Raw genomic sequence first — 25,060 nt, 5'->3', positions numbered from 1 at the left:
CTAGGACTTACCCTGTCAGTATAATTAACCCTGATCCAAGAAAATAGGTTGCACGAAAGGTGCACCATAAATGCAAATTGTTGTAATTCCCTGTCACAAATCTTGGAATGCACTGTCTGAAAGGGGTGGATGCAGAGTCAATAGTAACTTTCAAAAAGGAATTGGATATATACTTGAAAAGGAAAAAAAATTGCAGGGCGAGTGGGACTAATTGGATAGCTCTTGGACAGAGCCGGCACGGGCATGATGGTCCGAATGGCCTCCTTTTGTGCCGTTAGATTCCATGATAATCAACACATCATTTCAAAAGGGGAAATTAGATCGTTTTGGAAAAAAAAACAGGGACATTATGGGAAGGAGCGGGATTAAGGCTGGTGAAGAAAAACCACTGGGGCACGGAGCTGACGGGCTGAATGGCCAGTCTCTGCGGTTCTATGAATGGGACGGCAGCCCCCTCCCCCCCGGAGGCGCTTCCCCTTTCCCCTCCCCCTTGAATGGCCTTGCCTGGTCACGTGCAGGGCGGGCCGTCAGCGGCGCCACGTGACCGGGTGACGTAGGCGGAGGCCGCTGTATCTTTTCTCCCCCCCCCCCCCCCCCCCCTGCCCGTTCCTGTGGTTCTCGAGTCGATTAATAACAAAACACGGCGGGCAACGCACCGTGCAGCCGGTCAGCTGGTTAGTTAGTTAGTTAATCAGTCAGTCAACCAGCTTAATCGCTCCGTCTCCTTTCCCCTCCCTCATCCTCCTGCTTTGTTATTGTATCGAGGATGGAAGAAGATACACCAGGTAGGAATCGCTACTTATTTTGTTACAATACGAACGGTCTCCGGATTCTATTATTCGAGCGGGAGGGAGTGAGTGAGTGAGTGAGTGTGAGTGAGTGAGTGAGTGGCTTTTTGTCCTGGTCGCCTCGCAACCACAACATAAACCGAGCAGCGATCGTCTCTTTAAGCCGAAAGGATGCGTTCTCCAACCGCACAAAGTTGTTTTTATTCGTTCTTCTCCCCCCCTCTCCCCCTCAGCCCCTCGGCTGTTTGTCCTGAAGCGATCCTATTGTCTCGCCCACTGCTTTCGCTGGTCTCCGGGCGCCCCGTTACTACAGATTGTTTTGTTTTGAGGGAGAGAGGGAGAGGACTCGGGCTGGTGATGGGTGCGGTGTGTGTGTGTGTGTGGAAAATGTTTTCCTCCCAGTCAAATAACGGGCCTCTCATTCCCTCTCGCATCGTGTTTATTTTACATATATATTATTTTTTTAATATTATATAAACTTGTTGTGGATAAGATGTTTCGGACGAGCTGGACAAACGGCGGTTGACGGGCTGCAAAGCGATGATGTGCGTTAAACTTGCATTTGGCTCAGAACTACGAATATGTGCAATCTTGCATACTTATTGTATTGGTGCCCGTCTATTTTTTTGGAGGGGGAAGAGTGGGGGTGTGTGTTTTTACCTCAATCGCGGAATTAAATTTGAAATGTTTTTTTTACTTTGTTGGATAATTGTGTGACTTTAAGGATTAATTCTCTATTTAAAATGTTATTCCTGGTTTTTAAATGATGAGATTACGTTGTTCGCAATTTTGTCGTCGTTGTTGTTGTACCAAACTTGTGCAATTAAAACCAATCCTGTCACAAGTTATCATGGTTCGTTATCACCAGTGACAACTGTGGTTTGTTTTACTGTAAGGTCGTTATTATCCAAATGAAGTAGGTGACTAACAGTGTCTGTGTATCCGTGTGTGTTAAACTCTGTTCGTAATGCAATTTGATCAGTCATTGCAACCAGACACCATTCATTCGAACTCATGCGGCGGTGAGGGAAGTCCTGCCGCCTCTTCAAGCTCCTTGGTAACTTGTCCAAGTGGCCCTTCAGTAGTGTGAACCTAGATCGTGCATGTTAACAGGCTGCGAGGAGCATAAGAACCAAACCCAATCCTGTTGCCTCCCACCATCTAACTCCCACTTTCCAGCAGGGATCACTGGCTAGTGATCAGTAATCGGGATGGGGGGGATTTTGGGCGGGGGAAGAAAGACTGAGTGGGTGAGTTGGGTTAACTGGAAAGATATGATGTATTTTGTACTTTACATCATCTATTTCCAGAATCAAACATACGAGCTTTCAGGATACACTTGTGTAGAGATAAGCTGCCCTTTGACACAGGCAAATATGCACAGTTATCTATTGGATTTTGTTGTACACTTTAATCTACATTCCTGTGACCTTCAACCGTTCATTGTCTTCAGGCTGACAGTGTAACTATTTTAGCAGGATTTTTTGAAATGATCACATTGTAAATTTTGCGTAGGTTGGGAATGCTGTAGTTAATTTAGTTCCATGTTTTTCTCACGTTGACTGATGGGGTTTGTTAAAGTCGGACAGCATTCCTGGCTGACCATAGATGTCACAACACCGCATTCTCCTCAGTGCAGTCGTTGCTCTCCCGTTCGAGTTTCTCTGAACACAATCTTGTCTCAGTATCAGCAGTTTCGCACAGCCATACGGTGCACGATCTACCGCAATCGTTCCACCATAACACGCTCTATTGCTGCACTCCCATGGTCCGCCTATAAAAGATCCTCTGGTATTATTCAAAGAGCAGGGAAGCAGTTTGCTTTGCCCCAACACCAGAGCAAGCTAGTTACTCGTTTCATTGCTATTTGTAGAATCTTCCTTTGTGTAAAATAGTTGCTACAACGGCCTTCTTAACACATTGCACTTCGAAGAAACTTATACACTATTTTCTACCTCAGCCCCCCCCCCCCCCTCACTTGAGGTAACACCCAACACCCTCTCAAGATATTTTCAAAAGCGCTCATCCCCGGCTCCTGTGCCTTCATCAAATGACCAGACTGGTCACACGAGCCTCAGTCATTGTCTTTTTTAAATACACGTAACATGTTTCTTCTTCCAAAATAATCTTGTAAAAAAAATGCTTCCAGCCGAGGGCAGTGGATGATTTCACTTCTCACCTCGCTCTATGTTGGGAATACAGCTCGCTTACCACATAGATAAACCTGCTGTTACTAACCCACGTCTGATTTTTGCCGTCTACATTATATCCCGGGGAGGCTTTTTCTATGGATCGCAGCTTATTTTTCGGGTATTTTTTTTCCCTCCTTCCTGAATACGTGTGACTGTGAAAAATAGTTCCCATGTTTTGTTTAATTCCTGCAGCTGCGGTTTTGTTTTCAACAAACGCTTTTCTGTAATGTATCGAACTCGCTGTTCGCTGTCAGGCTGCTTCTCTCGATACCAATCCTTTCTCTCCAGCTGCTGTTTTCTGACTCTTGCTTCATTTGCTCCACAAATGTTTGTCTTTTTTTTATTGCGAGAGAGAGAGAGAGCGATATCTCTACAAGGTGCTCTGAAACTGGTCTGTTCTCGCTGTAGGGGATACTCTGGTTTATCTGCTGCATGAGGCTGGGGTAAGTCTTGGCTCTTGCTGTGGGAGCTGGAGCCAGTGGACATTTACAAAATGGATCGTGCAGGTGCAAGGAAATAGGCTGGGCTTGAATCCCATAGATTCCTTAATTCAGATAAGTTAGGAACATCCCATATTTGCTGTGTACTGAGTTAACTGATTCTGACTGGGGATGATAGTAGGACTACAATCTAAGTGCCTCAGTGTCCCTGGGGGGGGGGGGGGGAGAGGAAATTACAATTCAGTGATTTTTGCTGCAGTGTGAATGATGTGATGCTCCCACTGTTGAATTGCCTATTCATAGTCACTGTGTAGGCTTGTGCATGAAGAGTTGCCTGTTGAACTATACCCCCATCTTGTGTAGGTGTCTTTAGGAACAGAAGGGGAGTAAAGGAATTTTTAATTCTCTAATATTTGGCGTTGATATACTGTAAAATACAGGAATGCATCTATATAACTTGACTGATCGTATATCTAGTATTTTTATGGTTGAGTATCTAGAGACTAAAAATACTGTTGATTTTGTAGAAAACAAATAGTTTTTGAATAGCTATATTAAATGAACTGAATCCCACCTTATTTCTGGTAACTGTTTTGCAAGTGTTGTGCAATGGTCCATGATGTGTAGCATGCACCTATTATTGATGTGCTTTGACATGTGAGATTGTTGGTATTCGGTATATGGTTTATGGGTGGCTTGTAGACATCCATGCAAGTTTATGCAGACGCCTTTATTACAACACACCATTTTAATTGTTGCAAATTGCCGTTTACTATCTTAGCAATTTTGAGGTCTTTTCAAAACATTTTTAGTTTAATGCAAGTGTTGCAAAATAATTTTTGAAAAATATTGTTGCAAGCAAGATGTGACAGTCACTTTGCAAGCTGATGCTTTTCCTAGAGCAGTTATGTTGAAGGATGCTGGTTTGTTTTGATTTTGGGGTTAAACTTATTTCATCAGTGGAAGAATCTATGGTATTTCATTTTTGTAGACTTGGCAAGCACCTAAAACGAAGATTAACTTTCAAAAAGAAGTGCATTTATTTTCTTTGTGTCAGCGCGAGCAGTGTGTGAGTGTAGTTTTTGGCAACATTTAACAAGGGGAGAGAATGTTTTTCGAGACATGCCTTAGACTTGAAAGTGGTTGAGGGAGCCATACACAAACAGAAGGTGATTGTAACAAGCGGTGTGTTAAGAAGCTTGGAGAGCCTTGATGATGGCAGGGTGAAATAAATAGAAGGTATATTCGAAAGCTCGATAGGAATGGAATGGGCAGGGCTAAAATATCAATATCAAATAAAAATGAAGTAGAATCTGGTAACAATATTTTAACAGGTTAGGAATTGAAGAAACTGAGTTTGAAATGTACCTTTTTGGAATGAGTATCTTTTATCCGAGACAATGGTGCAAAACTGAAGATGACCGTCTAGCAGGTTTATCTCACAAAGTAGGGAGAGGGGTAACCTTCCTAGATGCTCAGTGACAGGGTAGATGGAGAGTTGCCTGAATTAGTTTGGGTGGAAACTTTGAAACAGCGAAGGGTGGGAGACTAAAACTCCCCTAGGATGATGATCAAATCATTATGGAATTGGAAGAGCAAAGTAGCAAGTGTTTCTGTAAAGGGGAATGTCTTAGTCATAGACCATTGTACAGTGGTTAAAGTGGGCCAAAGGAGTGGAGGAAATCGAGAAAAGGAGGAGGCAGATTTCATGGAGAAATACAACCCTTTGCTTTCGAATGTTAAGAAGGGACCAGGACAAGCACTTTATTAGATCATTATATAATTTATATTATATTAATATTAGATAGCAGTAAACCTAAGGGGCTTTGAAAAACTCTTGGATATTAGGGGTTGACATCATGGTAGGGTAAGGCAAGAGTCAAATTATAAAATGAATGTACCATATTTCCAAGAGTGGCTTTTTTCTACAGTAAAGTAGGAGCTAGAGAATAATCACTGGAGGAAAAATATATTATTAAAACAAACCATTAAATTGAAACTGAGTGCTGTCCAGAAACAGCTGGAAGGGAAGTAAATTGGAACACCTGCAGTCTTAAAAAAGTAGGAGGTATATTGATGCGCATCGAAGCTTTTCAGAGGGAGCTCAGAGCCGTGCCTAAGGTAGAAAAATGTCTTGGGTACTTGAAGGAGGGACATCTGATGGTAAACAATAGCATATTCAGGCTAATTTTAAAAAAACACTCGGGGAGAAAAAGGAACAGTTGGAAAATTGTAACCGCAGTGGTCACTGGGGAGAAGATGGAGCACTTGTTTATGTGCGTAGGAGGGAAACAGAGGGCGTTTATGGGAATGGAGCTGGTTAGCGATGACTAGTGGAGCCCCAGTGGGTTCAGTGCTTGGTTTTCATTATGTTTACTAATGACCTCCATAAGGAAATTATAAACAGAATGCCTGCATTTGTGATGGTTTATTCTTGAGCATGTAATTCTCTCTATTTTCGTCCCTGTATCATGGCACCTCTGAGCTAAGAGGGTGGGAAGTGGCCTGCACGCAGGCTCTGGAGTTTTCTATCAGTACACTAGGAGCTGCACAGCTCTTCCACTCCCGCCGCCCCCTCTTCTCCCCGCCGCCCCCCTCTTCTCCCCGCCGCCCCCTCTTCTCCCCGCCGCCCCCTCTTCTCCCCGCCGCCCCCTCTTCTCCCCCGCCGCCCCTCTTCTCCCGCCGCCCCCTCTTCTCCCCGCCGCCCCCTCTTCTCCCCGCCGCCCCCTCTTCTCCCCGCCGCCCCCTCTTCTCCCCGCCGCCCCCTCTTCTCCCCGCCGCCCCCTCTTCTCCCCCGCCGCCCCCTCTTCTCCCCGCCGCCCCCTCTCTCTCCCCGCCCGCCCCCTCTTCTCCCCGCCGCCCCCTCTTCTCCCCGCCGCCCCCTCTCTCTCCCCGCCGCCCCTCTTCTCCCCGCCGCCCCCTCTTCTCCCCGCCGCCCCCCTCTTCTCCCCGCCGCCCCCTCTCTTCTCCCCGCCGCCCCCTCTTCTCCCCGCCGCCCCCTCTTCTCCCCGCCGCCCCCTCTCTCCCCGCCGCCACCCTCTTCTCCCCGCAGCCTCCCCGCTCTTCTCCCCGCCGCCCCCTCTTCTCCCCGCCGCCCCCTCTTCTCCCCGCCGCCCCCTCTTCTCCCCGCCGCCCCCTCTTCTCCCCGCCGCCCCCTCTTCTCCCCGCCGCCCCCTCTTCTCCCCCCTCGCCCCCTTCCTTCTCCCCGCCGCCCCCTCTTCTCCCGCCGCCCCTCTTCTCCCCGCCGCCCCCTCTTCTCCCCCGCCGCCCCTCTTCTCCCCGCCGCCCCCTCTTCTCCCGCCGCCCCCTCTTCTCCCGCCGCCCCTCTTCTCCCCGCCGCCCCCTCTTCTCCCCGCCGCCCCCTCTTCTCCCCGCCGCCCCCTCTTCTCCCCGCCGCCCCCTCTTTCTCCCCGCCGCCCCCTCTTCTCCCCGCCGCCCCCTCTTCTCCCCGCCGCCCCCTTCTTCTCCCCGCCGCCCCCTCTTCTCCCCGCCTTCTCCCCGTAGAACTATGCTGAGCCTCCATTCTGGTATTTTTTAGGATAGTGAGGTGACTGATTTGGGAGCTGAAGTGTGCAAGATTGTGAAGCCATGTACCATTGGCATATGGTGTGGTGTGTTTGGTGCTGCATCCCTGTGCCAGGATACATTGATACAAGGGTATTCCCATCACACCGATGTTGTATAGTAAAACTGAATAATTATTTCTGTAAACAAAAAAACTTGCTGTGGGAATGAGAAGACCAGTTTGTGTGCAGACCATCTCGCGGTGTTTTTCTGTCAGTGTTGGGTTTATGTTCCATTTGATTGCCAGCCTTATTTGTTCTGGATTCAGTTTCTCCCACTTTTTTTTTAAGCCTGTTTCTTTTCTGACTTTGGCAGTTTTCTTGTCATTGTAGAACAGCCACAGAGAAATGGGACAGACGAACAAAGAAAGAAGATGAAAGAAATTACATCTGTCCATTCGCGTGCGTATAAATTTACACGCTGTCGGAGATGCCGTCTTTCGGACGAGACGTTAAACCGAGGCCCCGTCTGCCCCTCTCGGGGTGGACGTAAAAAAATCCAATGGCACTATTTCGAAGAATAGCAGGGGAGTTCTCCCCGGTGTTCTGGCCAGTGTTTATCCTCCAACCAACGTCACTAAAAACAGATTATCTGGTCATTTTTTCTCATTGCTGCTTGTGGGATCTTGCTGTGCACAAATTGGCTGCCGTGTTTCCCTCCATTACAACAGTGATGACACTTCAGATTACTTCACTGACACTGGAATGCCCTGAAGTCATGAAAGGTGCTATACAAATGCAAGTTTGTTTGTTCTTTGGCACTGTTTTACACACTAGTGAGCATGTGAAAAATCCATATATCTGGATTGAAGTGAGCATAAAATATGAACAATTTAAAACAGTAGTTTCCTTCTCTTTCTATCTCCAATCTACTGGACAAACTCAAAGGATATCCTGTTTGGCAGAACACAATTGTATCACTGTCAGCCGATGTACTGGGAATGAGCAGGTAGGCTTCAGGCTGTATCATCCTTGCATGTCAACTGGCCCTGTAGATTTTTCTACTCCAAATAGATATAGGAATCCAAGAATATACAGGACCAGAAGGGATCTTGATGGTTTGACTTATAGGGAGAGTTGGATAGACTGAGACCTTTTTCCCCTGGAGAGTAGGAGGTTAAGGGGTGATCTTATAGAAGTCTATAAAATAATGAGGGGCATAGATAAGGTCGATAGTCAAAATCTTTTCCCAAAGGTAGGGGAGTCTATAACGAGGGGGCATAGATTTAAGGTGAGAGGGGAGAGATACAAAAGGGTCCAGAGGGGGCAATTTTTTCACTCAAAGGGTGGTGAGTGTCTGGAACGAGCTGCCAGAGGCAGTAGTAGAGGCGGGTACAATTTTGTCTTTTAAAAAGCATTTGGACAGTTACATGGGTAAGATGGGTATAGAGGGATATGGGCCAAGTGCAGGCAATTGGGACTAGCTTAGTGGTATAAAACTGGGCGACATGGACATGTTGGGCCGAAGGGCCTGTTTCCATGTTGTAAACTTCTATGATTCTATCTTCTGGCCTGTCCCAGTGATAGGGAACTGTATGGTAATTTACAATCAGTACGGGTGGAAGAGGAGGTGGAGGGGGGGGGGGGAAAGAGATAGGGGAGAGGAAAATCTGGAAAAATGCCCACAGTCGAGTACAGTCGGTCAAATGAGAATTTAATTTTGTGCTGATCTGATGAAGGAAAGGGTAGGGTGGGAATAAGTTACATAATGGATCACAGGATGCTAATCTGACTAAAGCAGCAGGAACTAGGTGGTGCCAATTACACAACTGTACTCAATTGCACTGACTGACCACGCTGTGAGTCTTTGCCAAGTTTCCTTTTGCTTTCAATAATGGGGGGGATGGGGTATCTAAATCAGAATAGAAATTCCTGCATCCTTCACAGCAATGGAAGTGGTCATTTAGCCCCTCGAGCCGTTCAGTGAGATCATGGCTGACCTGTGACCTAACTCCATAACCCTTAATACCTTTGGTTAACAAAAATCTCTCAATCTCTGATTTAAAATTAACAATTGAGCTAGCATCAACTGCCATTTGCGAAGAGAGTTCCAAACTTCTCCCACCCTTTGCGTGTAGACGTGTTTCCTAATTTCACTCCTGAAAGGTCTGGCTCTAATTTTTAAGACTATGTCCCCTAGTCTCGGTCTGGAACTCCCCAACCAGCAGAAAATAATTTCTCTCTATCTACCCTATCAGTTCCCCTTAATATCTTGAAAACTTCGATCAAATCACCCCTTAATCTTCTAAATTCCAGGGAATACAACCCTAGTTTGTGTAATCTCTCCTCGTAATTTAACTCCTGGAGTCCAGGTATCATTCTAGTAAATCTACACTGCACCCCCTCCAAGGCCAGTATGTCCTTCCTAAGGTGCAGTGCCCAGAACTGAACACAGTACTCCAGTTGCAGTCTAACCAGGGTTTTGTATAGCTGTAGTATAACTTCTACCCCCTTGTACTCCAGTCCTCTAGATATAAAGGCCAGCATTCCATTGGCCTTTTTGATTATTTTTCTGCACCTGTCCATGACATTTTAATGATCCATGGACCCTGAGTCTCTTTGGACCTCCACTGTTTCAAGCTTTCCACCATTTAGAAAGTACTCTGATCTATCCTTTTTAGGTCCAAAGTGGATGACCTCACAATTGCCTACATTGAAATCTATTTGCCACAGTTTTGCCCATTCATTTAATCTATTAATTTCTCTCTGTAATTTTATGCTTCAGTAGGGTCGTAACCAGTGTGACATTGCTTGGATAATGTACTGGACTTTTCCACTGTTAACTAATGTAATCTGAAATGTAGTGAACTTATTGAACTGTTGTGTTTTTAGTGCTTTTACTTTTTAAAAAAAAAACAATGGGTTCCTTCTGAACCTGCCCATTTCTGCTCCACCAGGTCTCATGTGTCGCTAGCCTCCACTCTATTAATCCTCAGTTTAACTCTGGAGGTGTGCAGCTTGCTTGATCCGGACCTGATTTTCCTACCGCACAGGTCTATTGCGAGGACTCATCCTTGTTTTCAAATCTCTCCATGACCTCGCTCCCTCCCTATCTCTGTAACCTCCTACAACCCTCCGAGATCTCTGCGCTTCCTCCAATTCTGGCCTCTTGCGTATCTCCGATTTTCATCGCTCCACCGTTGGCGGCCGAGCCTTCAGCTGCCTAGACCCAAACTCTGGAATTCCCTCCCTAAACTTCTCTACATCTCTCCCCTCCTTTAAGATGCTCCTTAAAACCTACCTCTTTGACCAAGCTTATGGTCACCATGTCCTAATATCTCCTTATGTGGCTCGCAGTCAGATTTTGACTGATGATCGCTCCTGTGAAGTGCCTTGGGAGATTTTACCATGTCATAGGCACGATGTAAATGCAAGTTGTTGTTTTAACTGTGAAAAAGTCACATAACCACCATAACTAGAATTCGGCCAAACTGTGAGAGGCATTATTATAACAATAAAGAGTAGTCCTGGGAGCAGTTTAAGTTAAGTTAAAGCTGCTTTCACGTTGGTGAGATTTCCGTTTGGATTTGAGGAGAGCAAGCATCGTGAACCAACTCTCGTTCACTCTGCTGACTTCGGTTAACTTATCCCAGCCACAGACTTGTAGACTAGGTTTCTCGGGGGTCTATGAGCCTGTCAGTGCGATGAGAATAAACACAGGAACCAGTCACCAGTGCCGATATCCTGGAATGCAGGACGGGCCAATGTATACCTGAGCTTATAAACAACCACTTGCATTTATATAGCGACTTTAATGTAGTGAAACATCCCAAGGTGCTTCACAGGAGCGATTTATCAAACAAAATTTGACACTGAGCCATGTAAGAAGATATTTGGACAGGCTTGATCAAAGAGGTTTTAAGGAGCGTCTTAAAGGAGGAGAGCGAGGCGGAGAGGTCTAGGGAGGGAATTCCAGAGCTTAGGGCCAAAATCGGGAATGCTCAAGAGGCTAGACTTAGAGGAGTGCAGAGATCTCGGAGGGTTGTAGGCTGGAGGAGGTTACAGAGATTAGGGAGAGGTGAGGCCGTGGAGGGGATTTGAAAACAAGGATGAGAATTTTAAAAATCGAGGCGTTCCCGGTTACGCATGTAGGTCAGCGAGCACAGGGGGTGATGGGTGAACGGGACTTGGTGCGAGTTAGGATACGGGCAGCAGAGTTTTGAGCTCAAGTTTATGGAGGGTGGAAGCTGGGAGGCCGGCCAGGAGAACATTGGAATAGTCGAGTGTAGAGGTAACAAAGGCATGAATGAGGGTTTCAGCAGCAGATGAGCTGAAGCCGGGGCGGAGACGGGCGATGTTAGAGGTGGAAGTAGGTGGTCTTGGTGATGGAGAATATGATATAAAGCAGTTTGAGTCTCTCTCAAAATGTGTATTGGTTTAAGTGTGTTTGTTATAAAGTATTGGTTCCATAAAGCTAAATGAGGTCATCGGCAACACTGGATATTTATAACCTTCCAACTTCTTTCGAGCAACTTTAGATCATTCTTTCAACAGTCTCTTCAGAATTGTTTGACTCAGCTCTACTGGAACAAATGCTTGCTTGTAGTGTTGGGAGCAAAATATTGGAAGCAAGCCAAGCTGTTAATCCAAATCCATAATCACGATGTGAAATTAATAGGACTAATGCCAGTGATGGGCTTAAAATAAATGCGCAGGCCTCACTTTTCTATTGCTTGCTCTGCGAAAATTTATAAAGAAAGAACTTGTATTTATATATCACCTTTCATGACCTCAGGATGACCCAAAAGCGCTTTACAGCGAATGAAGTACATTTTGAAATGTTGTAATGTAGGGAAACGCAGCAGCCAATTTACACACAGCAAGATCCCACAAACAGCGATGAGATAAATCACCAGATACTCTGTATTTTAGTCATGTTGGTTTGAAGGATAATGTTGGACCCAGGACACCGGGGAGAACTCCCCTGCTTTTCTTTAAAATAGTGCCATGGGATCTTTTACGTCCACCTGAGCGGGCAGACGGGGCCGTGGGGTTTAACGTCTCATCCAAAAGACGGCACCTCCGACAGTGCAGCACTCCATTGGAGTGTCGACCTGGATTACGTACTCGAACCTCTGGGGTGGGGCTTGAACCCACGACCTTCTGACTCTGAGGCAAAAGTGCTACCCACTGACGCCCTTGTCGACAAGTAATCAGAAGCATTACAGCATGCCTCAATGACTTTGCCAGTTACTTAATTTTAAAAAATTGTAAGTACTGCATTACTTTGGCTTTTTACTGTGATGGTTCCCCTGTGTCCTGATCCCTCTGTGTGTTCTTCTGTGTTAAACAAGCACTGGTGAGAACACAGCAGGAATAATTTTTCCCATTTTTTTACATTTCACTTTTCTTAACTTGCTCGTACACAATATCCCAGGCTATAGTACAGTAATTTTAACCCACCTTTCTCCTCACCAGCTTCCTTTCACCCCCCACCCATTGGTCCATTCTTTAACTTCTTCCTTGTTTTTTCCCCCTCACCTACATTTATTCTTTTGGCAGATGTATCAGGAAATGCTACTGGGCGAGGAAGCTATCCCAGCTTCCTTTGCAATGTCACAGTTTATTCTCACCATAGGGAATAGACTGGTTTCACATTGGTCGAAAAGCAACAGTCAGTAAACGGAACGCAATACAATGGTGACTACAATTCAAGTAGGACTTCATTGCCTGTAAAGCACTTCAGGGCATCCCAAGGCATTGAAAAGCACGACATAAATGCAGTTTCTCTCTTTCTCTCTCTCTCTTTTCTCTCTTTCTCTCTCTTTTCTCTTTTTCTCTCTCTCTTTTTCTCTTTCTCTTTCTCTTTCTCTTTCTCTCTCTCTCTCTTTTCTCTCTCTCTCTCTCTCTCTTCTCTCTTTTTCTCTCTCTTTCTCTCTCTTTCTCTCTCTCTTTCTCTCTCTCTTTCTCTCTTTCTCTCTTTCTCTCTCTTCCTCTCTTTCTCTCTCTCTCTTCTCTCTCTCTCTCTCTTTCTCTCTCTCTCTCTTCTCTCTTTCTCTCTCTCTTTTCTCTCTCTCTTTCTCTCTCTTTCTCTCTCTCTTCTTCTCTCTCTCTTCTCTCTCTTTCTCTTCTCTCTCTCTCTTTCTCTCTCTCTCTCTCTCTTTCTCTCTCTCTCTCTCTTTTTCTCTCTTTCTCTCTCTCTTTTTCTCTCTCTCTCTCTCTTTTCTCTCTCTCTCTCTCTTCTCTTCTCTCTCTCTCTTTTTCTCTTTCATGATGTGGAGATGCCGGTGATGGACTGGGGTGGACAAATGTAAGGACTTGCACAACACCAGGTTATAGTCCAACAGTTTTATTTTAAATCACAAGCTTTTGGAGCTTACCTCCTTCGTCAGGTGAGTGAAGGGATTCTAAAAACACATATCATATATCATATATCATATATAGTCATTGTTCTCTGACTATATATGATATGCGTTTTTAGAATCCCTTCACTCACCTGACGAAGGAGGTAAGCTCGAAAGCATGTGATTTAAAATAAAACTGTTAAACTGTTGTGCAAGTCCTTACATCTTTCTCATGCGCTCCCTCTCTTCTGCGCTATTAATGGGGAAAAGGGGGCAGCTCGAAAGCACAGGGACCAGTAAACTATTTTGCATTGTTGTGAAGGTTAACATTTCTTTTCTGTATTTAAGGTCTAACTTGTTAAGTATGGAAAATTCCTAAAGGGAATGTTGAGTTCGATTTAGGAACCATACCCAACTCCCAAGCCATTTTCCAAATTGGGTCCATCCTTGCTTGTTTAACAATGACTTAAATGATCACACAATCAGTTGTGTGATCAAAAGGAAAAGATTCTGAGCATCCCATTCCCATTCAAAAACACAGCACTGGTTCAGGAGGTTCAAACTGAGCTCATAGTGTCATAGATAGAGAGAAACTATTTCCTCTGGTGGGGGAGTCCAGAACAAGGGGGCATAACCTCAAAATTAGAGCTGGGCCGTTCAGGGGTGATGTCAGGAAGCACTTCTTCACACAAAGGGGAGTGGAAATCTGGAACTCTCTCCCCAAAAAAGCTGTTGCGACTAGGTCAATTGTAAATGTCAAAACTAAGATTGATAGATTTTTGTTAGGTAAGGGTATTAAGGGTTACAGAACTAAGGGGGATAAATGGAGTTAAGATACAGATCAGCCATGATCTCATTGAATGGCGGAACAGGCTCGAGGGGCTGAACGGCCTGCTCCTGTTACTATGTTCCTAACTCTTGTGTGCAATAGGTCTATGAGCCATTTACTGAGCAACTGATTAATGCAGTAGGAGTTGATGGACAATGTTGTCAACTTAGTGTTTTTTCAAAAACAAACTGTTCTTTTATTGCAACTGACGTATGCTGCAGCTCCATCCCTGCTACATTAAAAACATAAGAAATAGGAGCAGGAGTAGGCCATATGTCCCCTCGAGCCTGCTCCGCCATTCAATCAGATCATGGCTGATCTTCGACCTCAACTCCACTTTCCTGCTTGATCCCCATATCCCTTGATTCCCCTAGAGCCCAAAAATCTATCCATCTCAGCCTTGAATATACTCAATGACTGAGCATCCACAGCACCCCTGGGGTAGAGAATTCCAAAGATTCACAACCCTCTGAGTGAAGAAATTCCTCCTCTTCATGTCAGCCTTAAATGGCCGACCTCTTATCCTGAGTCTATGCCCCCTAGTTCTAGACTCTCCAGCCAGGGGAAACATCCTCTTAGCATCTACCCTGTCAAGCCCCCTCATAATCTTTTATGTTTCAATGAGACAGCCATGGGGACCAAATTTGCACCCCAGTGCGCCAACATTTTCATGCACAAGTTCAAGCACGACTTCTTCACTGCACAGGACCTCCAACCAACGCTATACACCAGATACATCGACGACATTTTCTTCCTATGGACCCACGGCGAAGAATCACTGAAGAGACTACATGATAACATCAACAAGTTCCATCCCACCATCGAACTCACCATGGACTACTCCTCAGAATCGGTTTCATTCTTGGACACACGAATCTCCATCAAAGACGGGCACCTCAGCACCTCACTCTACCGCAAGCCCACGGACAACCTCACGATGCTCCACTTCTCCAGCTTCCACCCTAACCACGTCAAAGAGGCCATCCCCTATGGACAGGCCCTGCGAATACACAGGATCTGCTCAGACGAGGAGGAACACGATGGACACCTACAGACGCTGAAAGATGCCTTCGTAAGAACGGGATATGACGCTCGACTCGTCGATCGACAGTTCCGACGGGCCACAGCGAAAAATCGCATAGACCTCCTCAGAAGACTAACACGGGACACAACCAACAGAGTACCCTTCGTCGTCCAGTACTTCCCCGGAGCGGAGAAACTACGCCATGTTCTTCGCAGCCTTCAACATGTCATCGATGACGACGAACACCTCGCTAAGGCCATCCCCACGCCTCCACTACTCTCCTTCAAACAGTACCCAACCTCAAACAGACTATCGTTCGCAGCAAATTACCTAGCTTTCAGGAGAACAGCGTCCACGACACCACACAACCATGCCACAGCAACCTCTGCAAGACATGCCAGATCATCGACACGGATACCACCATCACACGAGAGGACACCACCCACCAGGTGCACGGTTCATACTCCTGTGACTCGGCCAACGTTGTCTACCTCATACGTTGCAGGAAAGGATGCCCCGGAGCATGGTACATTGGCGAGACCATGCAGACACTGCGACAACGGATGAACGGACACCGCGCAACAATCGCCAAACAGGAGGGTTCCCTCCCAGTCGGGGAACACTTCAGCAGTCAAGGACATTCAGCCTCCGATCTTCGGGTAAGCGGCCTTCGAGACACACGACAACACAAAATCGTCGAGCAGAAATTGATAGCCAAGTTCCGCACCCATGAGGACGGCCTCAACCGGGATCTTGGGTTCATGTCACGCTACATGTAACCCCACCTGACGTAGAGTCATCCAGACTCAAGTCGTAGTTGGCTTGTTCTCCATACACAGATGCAGCCGGACCTGCTGCGATTTCCAGCAAAAAAAAGTTATCTGTTTTTCATACAAACCCCAGCATCTGCTACATTTGACCCCTGATGACCCCACCTCAGTATTCTTGGATGTAATGTTTCCCTGACTAACCTGTCTGAACACCATTCACTCCTTTGATTGCTGTGATTATCTCTCTGCCGAGGTGTGATAAAGGGCAGTTAGAAAGATTATCTGTAATCACCAGGCATTGTTCTCTGACTATATATGCTGTGCCTTTATGCAACTCTTCACTTCACCTGACGAAGGAGCAAAGCTCCGAAAGCTTGTGATTTCAAATAAAGCTGTTGGACTATAACCTGGTGTTGTGCGACTCCTTACATTCTTCTAAATTCCAGAGAGTATTGGCCCATTCTACTCAACCTCTCCTCATAGGACAACCCTCTCTTCCCAGGCTATGCTTACAGACCATTGATGGGTCGTGTACTGTCATAGTAGAGTTTTAAAGATTCAGTGAAGTGTTGCAGTTAGTTTAAAAGAGCAAGTATTGATGACCAGTAACTAGCTGTAGGAGTTGGTGGACCTCACAATGGGGGAAGATTTCCTTTTGTTAATTTGTTTGTTTTGGAATGAAATTTTAACGCATGTACATAGAAAATGTTTATGATTTTGCTACACCTAATATGAGGAAAGTTCAGTCAACCTGTGTGGATAGTTTTCATCGGGTGTTCCAGTGATCATTTCACTTGCATGATTTAAGGTCTTTAGCCTTGTCCAAATTCCCAAATCATGTCAAATAAAAACAGAAATTGCTGCAACTACACGGCCTAGCCCATCAGCATCTCCAAGAGAAAAGGCAGGTTAACCTTTCAGGGGTGAGCCCTCTGCCCGAACTCTCATTATTGTCATCACTCCTTGTTTAGATGAGTATTTAAAAAAAAACTCCATAAGATTTTGTTATCATAACCAATACTCCAGTTGGGTATATGATGGAGAGGGTCGATGCATTTAAGGGGAAGCTGGATAAACACATGAGGGAGAAGGGAATAGAAGGATATGCTGATAGGGTGAGATGAAGTAGGGAGGGAGGGAGGAGGCTCGTGTGGAGCATAAATACCGGCATGGACCTATTGGGCCGAATGGCCTGTTTCTGTGCTGTAAATTCTATGTAATGATTGCCCAGCCTGGCCTTCACCAACATGGTTACCCTCTGAAGTGACTCGGAAAGCCACTCGGTTGCATCAAACTGCTACGTGCATCGGTTCAAGAAGAAGGCGGCTCACCACCACCTTCTCGGGGCAACTAGGGATGGGCAATAAATACCGGCCTTGCCAGTGGCGCCCACATCCTGAGAGTGAATTTTTACGTCACCTTACCGCACCTAAATTTTCTCCCAAACCCTCCTGTTGTTCCCCCCCCCCCTCTTTTTTTAACCTTCTTCCCTTGTGACATGCCTGGGATCTTGCTGTGCGCAAATTGGCTGCCCACATTTCCTACGTTGCAACAGTGACTACACTTCAAAAAGCACTTTATTGGCCGTAAAGTGCTGTGGGATGTCCTGTGGTTGTGAAAGGCACTATATAAATGCACAAGTCTTTTTCTTTTTTCTTTATTTGCATTTCAAAATGTTGATTTATTTTGTTCGTATCTGCAGCTTTAATGAGCTGGAATGAGGAGGCAAGATGTGGAGCAGAACTATAGAGTAAAAAGTCTCTGCCCTGTGCCACTGCCCTTTTACAGGTGCAGCATTATTCTGTAATCTGGAGTTTCTCTCAGTGCCTTGGGTAGTCAAACACATGGCACAGTTATGTTTGCTCTTTAAAAGAAACTCAAAATAGTTTCTTCACTTGACGAGAAGGGGGCTTCAATTAGAAACAGCTGGCACCAAAGAACAGAGTCCTGTGCATGTGAAGCAGGTGGTAAACCATTTCACATGGACCTTAAGAAACGCTAGCTTTTTGCATTTTTGTTGGCGTTTTCAACTGGAAACATTTCAACACGAGCTATGCAATGGTTTCCTGTAACCATGGGAAAATTTTAACATTCCCATTTATTTCCTGCTTTGGCACTTTCTTTTCTTCTTTTTATTATTATTCTGCACCAGCTCTCTGCTTTATGTCAGGCGCACTGACAGAATGTCAAACATTGCGCTGATGTTGTTGTGGCACTGAAACAAAAGATGGATCAGATGTACCGCCTTGCGCAAGTACACTGGTCCATTAAATATTAGTGGCGGGGTGTCGTGGGTTTTGTTTGAAGGCTTTCCAAGAATAACAAGCTATTAAAATGTTTTTTTAAAATGCAGCTGGCTTAATTCACGTGTGTGTTGTGTGAGAGATGGGGGAGAATTTATGGTGTATGTCAGCACGCTGTTTGTAAAATGCTGCTCCAGGTTGTTGTTTTTTTGGAAACCAAGCTTTGTACAAGTTCCCCATTTCCCCATACGCACCAACTTTCTCCTATTTGGCATCCTTTTAAAAAAAAAATGTTCCAAATTGTCTGTAACTCTTGTTGCAATTGGTGTGATGCAGCAGTGATCTGGATATCCTTCACCTGGTTCGAAACAGATTCTTGCACAACTGTCTAATAAATTTTTTTTATTGTTATCTTATGTTATTCATGGCCAGTGATTGTAGATGGAGTACCAGAGGGGCAATTAGACAGAAATGGAGCCTCCAAAGCCTAAATATTTGTTGTGTTTATAACCTTAGAATCAACATGGAATTGCATCCTTACTGGATGCAGTTTATAGCTGCATTCTGAATAAGTTCACCTGGAAAAATTAAAATGCAATGATGATCACAAAAATCGTCAGTAGAATACAACAATAACTTGCATTTACAGTTGTTTTACAATAAGTAAGAAATGGACATAGTTGATATTGAGTAAGGTGAGGGGATTGTAGAGGCTAGGAGAGGGAAGAAGGCAGGGAGGGGGATATTAAGGCAGAGAGCTGAGGGCTGACAGAGTGAAGGGAGCGAGAGTTAAAGGGGAGGGTCGGTGATGGCGGTGCAGAGGGTGCATGATGGGACATAACGCAGGAAGAGATCATCACTGAGATAGGCTGATGTGCAGTGGTGTTCTGTTTATAGATCTGTAATGTTTTCTAGTTTCCGCCACAGTCATCACATTACATGAAGGCGTTGCCTCTTGCTGAGGTGCTGTTTTAATGGGTGCTGGTTGCTCGCCAGTAACCTTGTCGTACTTCATGTTTGAGCACAGACAGAGGCTATTCTCTGGGGGTGGGGGGAGGGAGGGAGGGGGGGGCGTGGAAGGAAGAGAGGATCACGTCCACTCCCATCTCTGCTGAACTTTTCTTGTGTACGCACTTTTCCAGGACACAAAGGCCAACGGTATGATTGGGCTACTGTCCTGTCTAACTCGGCACAGAATCTGAGAACTTCTGAGCAGAGCTGGCCACATCAGCAAGACGATGTATATGAAAAGAAGAAAGACCTGCATTTATATAGCGCCTTTCACGACCTCAAGATGCCCCAAGGCGCTTTATAGCCAATGAAGTTCTTTTGAAGTGTAGTCACTGTTGTCATGTAGGAAACGCGGCAACCAATTTACGCACAGCAAGATCCCACAAAGAGCAATGTGATAATGACCAGATAATTTTTTTTTAGTGATGTTGGTTGAGGGATAAATATTGGCCAGGACACTGGGGAGAACTCCCCCACCCTTCTTCAAATGGTGGCCGTGGGATCTTTTACGTCCACCAGAGGGGGGCAGACAGGGCCTCGGTTTGAGATTTCTTTTGAAAAAACGCCCAGAGGATCCTCTTTGGTTAGGGCAGTCTTATTTGATTGATGTGTGTGTGTATATAGGAACAGGAGGAGGCCGTTCAGCCCCTCGAGCCTGTTCCGCCATTCAGTGAGATCACGGCTGATCTGTATCTTAACTCCATCTACACGCCTTGGTTCCCTAACCCTTAATACCCTCGCCTAACAAAAATCTATCCATCTCAGTTTTGAAATTTTCAATTCACCCCCAGCCTCAACATCGTTTTTGGGGGAGAGAGTTCCAGATTCCCACTCCCCTTTGTGTGAAGAAGTGCTTCCCGACATCACCCCTGAACGGCCCAGCTCTAATTTTAAGATTATGCCCCCTTGTTCTGGACTCTCCCACTAAGTGTCTTGATGTAGTTGGGAATATTTAAATTTTTTTACATCAGTGGGGGAGATAACTGTGAGTGTGTGTGGGTGAAAGACATGTATTAAAGCCCATAGTAGTTTCAGCAGGAATTCGGCTTCAACGTTTACAGTTCAGCCTTCGGAATGAGTGTGGCCTGTGGCCAAGGCGAGCAGTCGCATATTTCCTGTTTACATGAAACATCCTTCCACTCCATCGTCTGAGCCAAGTTTTCATAAAGTACTCGTGACCCACGAATACCGTAGAGCAATGGAGCCTCTAACTTGAGGATCAGTCAGCTCCTTAGATTCTGGTCCACTGTGACTGCTTTGGTGCTGCTTTGAAAGAGCTTCCTCCAATCTGTGTTAAACCTGAACTGTGTGGGTAGGGATACAATGTGTTTTGTACGTTTCTCTTTTTAATATCTATTCTGTGGGTCACAGATTTAGAAATCGAACACTTATTCCTTTTTTTCCATTTTTAAAATGCACCTTTTTAAATGGCTGTGTATACACATACAGAATCTCACTTCGTGTGCTTATACCAATTCTTAAATGCCTTGAAATAAACACGCTGTCTTTTAAGTTGCGGTCCGCGGATGCAGATTGGGATGTGGAATAGTCCACGAAGAGGGATAAACTTGGTTTTGAATGTTTAACCATGAATCTTGTGTTTTTTCTTTCCTTCAATCTGAATTTGACTTTCTATCTGTCTCTATCTCTGTAACCTCCTCCAGCCCTACAACTCTCCCAGATCTCTGCGCTCCTCCTATTCTGGCCTCTTGTGCATCCCTGATTTTCCTCGCTCCACCATTGGCGGCCGTGCCTTCAGCTGCCGAGGTCCTAAGCTCTGGAATTCCCTCCCCAAACCTCTCTACCTCTCTCTCCTTCCTTAAGTCGCTCCTTAAAAACCTACCTCTTTGACCAAGCTTTTGGTCACCTGTCCTAATATCTCCTTATGTGGCTCGGTGTCAAATTTTGTCTGATAGTCGCCCCTGTGAAGCGCCTTGGAATCATAGAATCATGGAAAGGTTACAGTTACAGCATGGAAGGAGGCCATTCGGCCCATTGAGTCCGTGTCGGCCCTCTGCATGAGCAATCCAGTTAGTCCCACTCCTCTGCCCTTTCCCCGTAGCCCTACAAATTTTTTCCTTACAAGTACTTATCAAGTTTCCTTTTGAAGGCCATGATTGAATCTGCCTCCACCACCCCCTCGGGCAGTGCATTCCAGATCCTAACCGCTCGCTGTGTTTAAAAAAAAGTATTCCTCATGTCGCCTTTGGTTCTTTTGTCAATCACCTTTAAATCTACGTCCTCTGGTTCTTGACCCTTCTGTCAATGGGAACAGTTTCTCTCTATCTACTCTGTCTAGACCCTTCATGATTTTGAACACCTCTATCAAATCTCCTCTCAACCTTCTCTGTTCCAAGAAGAACAACCCCAGCTTCTCCAGTCTATCCATGTAACTATAGGCACTATATAAATGCAAATTGTTGTTGTTGTGGCAGGCATTTTGCTATAGCATCAGATATTTTTTGTTCCCCCCCACCACCTCCCGGCCCCCTTCCTTTCTCCTCTCCCTCACAGGTGCTGTGCTAAGGTTCCAGTTCTGTAGACGCCAGTGGCCTTCTGCGACTTGGCCCGAGTGGCCACTCTTCACGTGTGAGCCTTGCCAGAGTGTCAGTGGGCTGTATGACTGTGGCAGGGTGGGGGGATCACTGCTGTCCTCAAACCTTGCCCCAGCTGATACTCTCACACTCGCGTGTCTTTTCCAGAGGGAATCACTGGACAGTGAAGAAGAGCCGGGACTATATTTCAATGTTGCTAACTTGTCCATTAATAAACGTTTGCATTATATTCACTGAAAATATAGCTCCAAGTGTTTGTACATTACAAAGAAGATGGATACTTATGAAGACAATTTTCTCTCTTTTTCCTCCTCCTATGGGTTCAACCCCCAGAGACTTGTGTACATAATCCAGGCTGATGCTCCCAGTGCAGTACTGAGGGAGTGCTGGACTGTCTGAGGTGCCGTCTTTCAGATAAGACATTAAACTAAGGCCCCATCTGCCCTCTCGGGTAGACGTAAAAAATCCCATGGCACTATTTCGAAGCAGGGCATGGGAGTTTTCCCCGGTGTCCTGGTCAATATTTATCCCTCAACCAATGTCACTAAAACAGATTATCTGGTCAATATCATATTTCTGTTTGTGGGATCTTGCTGTGCGCAAATTGACTGACGTGCTTCCCATGTTATAACAGTGACTACACTTCAAAAGCACGCCATTGGTTGAAAAGCGCTATATAAATGCAAGTCTTTCTTCTTTCCTTCTTGTACTGTCCCCCGTGCCATTCAGGACAAATAGCCTGGCAGGGATTGAATCAGAAACCTTTTTGTCTTTAAGTCTTTGATCACTATGTCTTCATGAATTTCCCTTTCTTGTCTCCAGACTTGACCTTCTCCAACACCCTCCTTGCCATCCGGCTCCAGCCTACACAAACTCCAAGCTGTCTAAAACGCCTCCGCACTCATCCTCATCCATCACCCACGTCCTCGCCGACCTCCACTGGCTCTCTGTCCTCCCCCACTCCCCAACATGTTGAGTTCAAAATCTTCATCCTCATTCCATAAACCCTTCCATGGTTTTGCCTTGCCCTACAGGCCTCCTACTGGACATCTCTCCGAACTGCCCTTCTACTGGTCCATGTCTCCTCTGTGACGTGCTTTGGGATGTGTACAGTGTTCCAGGTGCTAGCTACATAAATGCAAGTCGCTTTGATCAGAAAGTGTCTGCTGTGTAAGGGGGCTATCTTCAAACTGTTCAATGTGCAGGAGCTGTAATTGCTCATATCTCAATCACATTGCGCAGTATGGCAAACAGATGAAATGGCTTTAAAATTACATGTACTCTATAGATTTAACATTTTGCGTACCAAAATTGGGTTATGAAGTGTAATGTTATGTATATATTCTGCAGTGATAGGTCAACAGTGTGTAGTATAAATGCCCTAAGGTGTTGTGACTGTGTTTTTAATGGGACCCATTAATATAAGGAAACTGCATGCAGGTTAGAAAGACTTTGAATAAAATAAAAGTACATAATATTTAAGTGTTGAAAGTAATAATGCCTATTGATTGATGATTCTCATCTACAGTATAATTTTGTGTGGCTCATTTAAATGTAGTATTCATAGAATCATAGACTCTTACAACACAGAATGAGGCCATTTGGCCCATCATGTCTGTGTCGGCTCTTTGAAACATCTATCCAATTAGTCCCACTCCCCCTGCCCTTTCCCATAGCCCTGCAATTTTCTCCCTTCAAGTATGTATCCAATTATTATTGAATCTGCTTCCACCACCCTTTCAGGCAGAGCATTCCAGATCATATCAACTTGCTGTTTAAAAAAATTTCTCCTCATCTCCCCTCTGGTTCTTTTGCCAGTTATCTTAAATTTGTGTCCTCTGGTTACTGACCCTCCCGCCAGTGGAAAAAGAGTGAATAAGGAGAAACTATCAAAACTCTTCAAGATTTTGAACGCCTCTATTAAATCTCCCCTTAACCTTCTCTGCTCTAAGGAGAACAATCCCGGCTTCTCCAGTCTCTCCACGTGACTGAAGTCCCTCATCCCTGGTACCATTCTATTAAATCTGCTCTGGCACCCTCTCCAACGTTGATCATTAACTTTCTGAATGTTGAAAAATCCATCTGAGTGTCACTGAACTCTTGATATTTTGATGTGTTGAACAGTTTCTTGTTTTAATGGGTGGTTTTACTGTACTGTTAGTGAGCATTGAAAACTCCACGGGGATATTTTTCTTCAAATAAACTTTTTATAGCAATTATTTTAATCAGAAGGTAATCCTTAAAAGGTATAGAATACTTGTTAAGTTAAAGGTGCTATATAAATGCAAGTTGTTGTTGTTTGGTATAGACAGGCTAGTCACTGTTCTTTGAATTTCCGTGTGCTAGAGTGTGTCGGAAGCTGTGTTTAGTTTTTTTTTAATACTGCAGCACGGCAACCTTAATTTTTATTGCAAACTAGAAAAAGAGGAAAAGAAAATTAGAACACCTGTTCACAGAAAGTGATGGGTCTGTGAAAATGTTTGGGATTTTGAGATGACCCCTTTCTAAAATTACAAGTAGAGTGAGTGGTGGTTGCAATCTGTCCGGGAATATGTTACTTTGAATACTGAAAGTGTAAGTTTGCGTGTTTGGAGTGAGTTGCATTTCCAGTTTTTCTTTTTGATGTATCCAAAGTGTGACGTCGTTTGTAGCCTGGATCTGGAAGATGTTTCCCCGAGTAAAGCGAGTGAGTGTGAGTGTGAGTGAATATAGTGCTTTTCAAGACCTTAGTTTTAATTGTATCGATATGATTTATATCAGTTAGTGTTAATTGTATTCAGGTGGCGTGTATCAATTGGGGATTCTCTTGTAGATTTGATCCAGAAATTCTATTAGAAAGGTAAAGCCTTCGTCATTATCCCAAAGATCTGCGTCCATCTCAGAAAACACCTTACCTCTGATTTTACTTTGTTCAGGAAGCGACAATGCCAATGCCGTGCCTCGTTTTCTCTTTGTGAGGGTAGTAACCTGTGTCCATACTCAGGACATCCCAAAGCACTTTACAACCATTGAAGTACTTTTTTGAAGTGTAGTCACTGTTGTGATGTAGGATAATAAAGTGAGTGAACTGCTGAATGAAATAGTTTCTGTATTGCAAGCGTTTTGTATTTGTGCAGCTGACATTTAAAAAAGAATCAGGAAATGATTATTTCTTTTCTGTTTATTGTCCAGTCGTTTGAAGCTGGTGGATTAGGATCGCCGATGGTGGCTGGCACTTGTTTGTAAAGTTTCTTTTCAAATGACGTTTTATTTTTTGACTCTTGCTGAGGCACTGTCGGTGCCCCCTTACCGCCCCCTCATCCACAAAATAGTTAAATGGAAGGTGCCAGAAGTAGCTTTTGACTCCGCTGCAGGGATAATG

The 25,060-nt window shown here is 45.0% G+C and overlaps 1 protein-coding gene across 2 annotated transcripts in view; it reads left to right on the top strand.

Annotated features, from left to right (window-relative positions):
• The first annotated feature begins 606 nt into the window (after window positions 1–606).
• cyth3a (cytohesin 3a) overlaps window positions 607–25,060 on the top strand; it is a 71,224-nt gene continuing 46,770 nt past the window's right edge. The window contains exon 1 of one of the 2 annotated variants that reach the window (XM_068003512.1): window positions 607–785. In XM_068003512.1, coding sequence (XP_067859613.1) covers window positions 767–785 — 19 coding nt within the window. In that variant the 5' untranslated portion in view covers window positions 607–766. Of the gene's footprint in view, window positions 786–20,354; window positions 20,457–25,060 lie in introns of those variants that run through there. The other variant, XM_068003513.1, reaches the window with a different exon arrangement.

Source organism: Heptranchias perlo, chromosome 22, assembly GCF_035084215.1.
Source record: "Heptranchias perlo isolate sHepPer1 chromosome 22, sHepPer1.hap1, whole genome shotgun sequence".
Lineage (NCBI taxonomy): Eukaryota > Metazoa > Chordata > Chondrichthyes > Hexanchiformes > Hexanchidae > Heptranchias > Heptranchias perlo.
This window is presented reverse-complemented; position numbering and strand designations above follow the sequence as displayed.